This window comes from Silurus aristotelis, assembly GCF_946808225.1.
Source record: "Silurus aristotelis genome assembly, contig: scaffold_125, whole genome shotgun sequence".
NCBI classification, from domain to species: domain Eukaryota; kingdom Metazoa; phylum Chordata; class Actinopteri; order Siluriformes; family Siluridae; genus Silurus; species Silurus aristotelis.
Window position 1 is genome coordinate 47,501 of NW_028148973.1, and position 5,000 is coordinate 52,500.

Sequence of the window (5,000 nt, forward strand, 5' to 3'; positions counted from 1 at the left end):
ACTAGTGGCTACAGGAGACGCTGCTAATTTCCGTTGTGTAAATGTGCAGACATCTGCTACACACACAGTCACACCACTGTTGTGTTCCAGGCCCACATCAGCAGTCTGATCAAATCCAAGTTCACCAGCTACAAGGACTTTGATACGATGATGTACACCTGCGCAGCTGAGTTTGACTTCATGGAGGTGGAGGTTAGTCAAACACGTGCCCACACTGTTTACACTTCTCCAAACACTCCCGAGTCCCAGCCTGCGCTCTCCAATTAAACCCTGCATGCTGATTGCTCGTCTTGTTCACAATGCATGTTCAGAGCCTGGTCCTATAGAGCTTCTCTCACCTGTGTGTGTGTGTGTGTGTGTGTGTGTGTGTGTAGACGGTTCTGCGCTACATTAAAACCCTGCTGCTGCCTGTGAACCTGCTGGTGGTTGGTGTTATTGCTGTGAAGGTGAGGAGTCGCTGTTCAGAAGAACATATTCTGTTTCATTCTAAGGACAGTCTTCTCCAGGTCCTTTCTGTTCCTGTCTGCAGATCATAAAGGATGTGATGATGTTCTTCAGACACCGAGGCAGGGACGAGAACGACGACGAAGATGATCAGTGAGTCATTTAGCTGCAAACAAAAAATTCACACAAAGAGGCACTGACACTGACAACAGCCAATCACAGACCTTCATTCACCACCTAACAAATGCAGGATGATTTTGTTTATTCAGCGCTTTAGAGAAAAATCATTTAGTGCACGGTAAAAGATTTACAAAGATTTTAATCCTTTAAAAGATCCTGAAGCTCATTCCAGAAAAGCGGAAAGGAGCAATCAGACTCAGCAGTGAGCGAGTGTTCGGGAAGGTCTGATCAGTCAGGGAGCTGTGGGGTGATACTGGGATCAGACCAACATTCCTGAGAAACATCAGACCCTCCAGTAGAAGCTGCAGAATCACTATTTCCTGTTCCACATTTTATTTTGAAAAACATGTTGTGAGATTTGTGTGTGTATGTGTGTGTGTGTGTGTGTGTGTGTGTGTGTGTGTGTGTGTGTGTGTGTGTGTGTGTGTGTGTGTCTTTACAGCACAGAGAAGTTGCAGAAGGCGGTGGTGAGACATGTTCTAGAGACACTTCAATCCAGCTGTGTTAGTTTTCATTTAAAAATAGTTTACTTCTATTCGTGTGTGTGTGTGTGTGTGTGTGTGTGTGTGTGTGTGTGTGTGTGTGTGTGTGTGCGCGTGTGTGTGCGCGTGTGTGTGCGCGTGTGTGTGTGTGTGTGTGTGTGTGTGTGTGTGTGTGTGTGTGTGTGTGTGTGCGCGTGTGTGTTAGCTGGTGTATCACACACTGCAGTTAGTAGCCTTTGCTGTTCTGGCTGTTCTCATCATGAGGCTGAAACTGTTCCTCACACCTCACATGTGCCTGATGACGTCACTGCTGTGCTCCAGACAGGTGAGCATAAGTTTCTGCACCCCCACCATTCACCCCAGTGTGCTTATTTACAACTATTTTCATTGTGTGTGTGTGTGTGTGTGTATGTGTGTATGTGTGTATGTGTGTGTGTGTGTGTGTGTGTAGCTGTTTGGCTGGGTGGGGGAGAAAGTGAAGCAGAACACCGCAGTGTTTATTATCGTATCCATCATGGTGGTTCAGGGCGTGGCCAACCTGCAGCAGCAGTGGAGCATCATGGGAGAATTCAGCAACCTGCCACAGGAAGACATGCTGGAGTGGATCAAAGTGAACACACCACAGAGTAAGAACACACACACACACACACACACACACACACACACACACACACACTTTGCTCTGTTTCAAAAACACAATCTGTAACATTATTTCTGATTCTCTGTGTGTGTGTGTGTGTGTGTGTGTGTGTGTGTGTGTGTGTGTGTGTGTGTGTGTGAGTAGATGCAGTGTTTGCTGGTGCAATGCCCACCATGGCGAGTGTGAAGCTGTCAGCAGGCAGAGCCATCGTTAATCACCCACATTATGAAGACGCAGGACTTAGGTTTCTGTGACCCTTAAACTCTACCCTTAAACTCTACCCCCTTAAACCTACCCCTTAAACTCTACCCTTTAAACCTACCCTCTAAACTCTACCCACTTAAACTCCTACCCCCTTAAACTCTACTCTTAAATTCTACCCCCTTAAACTCTACCCCCTTAAACTCTACCCTTAAACTCTACCCCCTTAAACTCTACCCTTAAATTCTACCCCCTTAAACTCCTACCCCCTTAAACTCTACCCCCTTAAACTCTACCCCCTTAAACTCCTACCTCCTTAAACTCTACCCTTAAACTCTACCCCCTAAACTCTACCCCCTAAACTCTACCCCCTTAAACTCTACCCCTAAACTCTACCCCCTTAAACTCTACCCCCTAAACTCTACCCCTAAACTCTACCCCCTAAAACTCTACCCCCTTAAACTCTACCCCCTTAAACTCTACCCCCTTAAACTCTACCCCCTAAACTCTACCCCTAAACTCTACCCCCTAAAACTCTACCCCCTTAAACTCTACCCCCTTGAACTCCACCCACTAAACTCTACCCCCTTAAACTCTACCCCCTTAAACTCTACCCCCTAAACTCTACCCCCTTAAACTCTACCCCCTTAAACTCTACCCCTTAAACTCTACCCCCTTAAACTCTACCCGCTAAACTCCTACCTCCTTAAACTCTACCCCCTTAAACTCCTACCCCCTTAAACTCTACCCGCTAAACTCCTACCTCCTTAAACTCTACCCCCTTAAACTCCTACCCCCTTAAACTCTACCCGCTAAACTCCTACCTCCTTAAACTCTACCTCCTTAAACTCTACCCCCTAAACTCTACCCCCTTTAACTCTACCCCTTAAACTCTACCCCCTTAAACTCTACCCGCTAAACTCCTACCCCCTTAAACTCCTACCCCCTTAAACTCTACCCGCTAAACTCCTACCTCCTTAAACTCTACCCCCTTAAACTCCTACCCCCTTAAACTCTACCCGCTAAACTCCTACCTCCTTAAACTCTACCCCCTAAACTCTCCCCCCTTTAACTCTACCCCCTTAAACTCTACCCCCTTAAACTCTACCCCCTTAAACTCCTACCCCCTTAAACTCCTACCCCCTTAAACTCTACCCGCTAAACTCTACCCCCTTAAACTCTACCCCCTAAACTCTACCCCCTAAACTCTACCCCCTAAACTCCTACCCCCTTAAACTCTACCCCCTAAACCCTAAACACACAACCCTGTACCACAGCTCAGAGCTCCACTTTGAAGTGTGAAATATTAAACCTGCATTGTGATGTTTCTCTCGACCTCCTGAATTTGGATAAGATCTGAAATGGTCCAGTTTTTCACCCCAAAAAATACAATATACAAACTACTCAATTCACACCATGTGTTCAGGAGGTCAGGAAAAGAGAGAGCTTCAGATCTCCTTCAGAGTAAATCAAACCTGCACTGCTGTGTGACTCCTGACCTCCTTAACGCATGATGTAAATCTGGAGAAGATCTGAGATGGTATGATTTTTCACCCAAAAAAACAGTAATTGTTTGTATTTGTAAGCCTTTTTATTTTTTGGGTGAAAAATTGAACAATCTCAGATCTTTTCCAGATTTACACCATGTGTTATGAAGGTCAAGATAAACATCACAATGCTGGTTTACATTTGTATCACAGCAGAGATCTGAGCTTCCAAATGTTCCTCTATATAATGGGAGTGAAGCACGGTGGTGGTGGTGGCATTCCTGGGACTGAGAGTTAAGAGTGAGACTGAGATTGTCCTCTAAGACAGCGGTGTGTGTGTGTGTAGGAAGAGGACGAAGCTGGTTTATTCCATGTACAGTCGGAAATCACCCGAGGAGGTGAAGAGAAACCTGATGAGTCTGCAAGTGGATTATTTCATCCTCGAGGACTCGTGGTGCACCAGACGCACCAGGTATACACACAACCACACACACACACACACACACACACACATTAAAATTAAAATGAACACTGACTCTGTGTGTGTGTGTGTGTGTGTGTGTGTGTGTGTGTGTGTGTGTATCAGGCCGGGCTGCAGTATGCCAGAGATCTGGGATGTGGAGGATGCAGTGAATGTGGGAAAAACTCCGGTGTGTTCGCTGCTGAGTCGAGATGCTCGTCCTCACTTCAGCACCGTCTTCCACAACAACGTCTACAAAGTTCTCCGAGTCCCTAAAACAGCTACACACACCAGATAACCACACGATCCAGTGTGTGTGTGTGTGTGTTTGTGTCTGTTAGCTGAGGTTTATCTAAAAATTGTTCTTGGCCAAAACCCACATATGAAGACCTATGTGTGTGTGAGTGTGTGTGTGTGTGTGTGTGTGTGTGAGTGTGTGTGTGTGAGACTTTTCAGCGCTGAGGATTTATTCATGAGGAGCGTTGTTGTTGTTGTTGTTGTTGATGATGATCAGATTGTTATCTTCAGGAGGAATCCTACAGGAGAAAGTGTTAATTGCAGTGACACTGCAGGCTGTGGAGAGATCACACAGGCTTGTTCACACAGCGTTTGTTTTTACTCGTGTTTTCTTCACCCTGAAGTCCTGACAGTGTAAAGTGACTTTTCTGCAGCAGTTTATCAGATAAAACTTTTCTTGTTCTCCGGAAGTCTGTAGCTGCTGCTTCCTGTTTCACAACTGTTCAGTATTCCATCTCTGCTCACCTCCTGTCTGTGCTGCAGCTCACCGAGTCTTCAAGGAGATGTTGGAAGTCTGTAAGACACAGGATGGCTGTTCCACACCAGCTTCTCCAGATGTAGCTCAAATTACCCATGATGCACTGTGATTAAAAAAGCACGTTTCATCCCCCAGCCTCAGCTCGAGTGTTTTTACTCTTCATCCCATGACGATTCTGCAGATCAGAGTTTTTTATTCTGACAGTAAAAGAAATGAACTGGAGATCAGTGTGTGGAATAAAAGAGAACGTGAGGAACGTGAGAAATGTGACAATATTTTATGAATAAAGTGATTTGTAATTTTGCACAAATTTGTCACGGGCCGTTTTTTT

General features: G+C 45.6%; 1 protein-coding gene across 3 annotated transcripts in view; it reads left to right on the plus strand.

The window, feature by feature from the left end:
• The window catches only part of dpy19l1l (dpy-19-like 1, like (H. sapiens)), a 45,559-nt gene extending 40,580 nt beyond the window's left edge, over positions 1–4,979 (plus strand). Inside the window, exons 15-24 of one of the 3 annotated variants that reach the window (XM_083570949.1) lie at positions 91–192; positions 375–446; positions 530–597; positions 1,067–1,091; positions 1,312–1,431; positions 1,558–1,732; positions 1,891–1,990; positions 3,781–3,906; positions 4,021–4,224; positions 4,300–4,979. In XM_083570949.1, the coding sequence (XP_083427075.1) occupies positions 91–192; positions 375–446; positions 530–597; positions 1,067–1,091; positions 1,312–1,431; positions 1,558–1,732; positions 1,891–1,990; positions 3,781–3,906; positions 4,021–4,192 (960 nt within the window). In that variant the 3' untranslated portion in view covers positions 4,193–4,224; positions 4,300–4,979. Of the gene's footprint in view, positions 1–90; positions 193–374; positions 447–529; positions 598–1,066; positions 1,092–1,311; positions 1,432–1,557; positions 1,733–1,890; positions 2,009–2,254; positions 2,283–3,780; positions 3,907–4,020 lie in introns of those variants that run through there. The other 2 variants (XM_083570948.1, XM_083570950.1) reach the window with 2 other exon arrangements.
• The last annotated feature ends 21 nt before the right edge of the window (positions 4,980–5,000 follow it).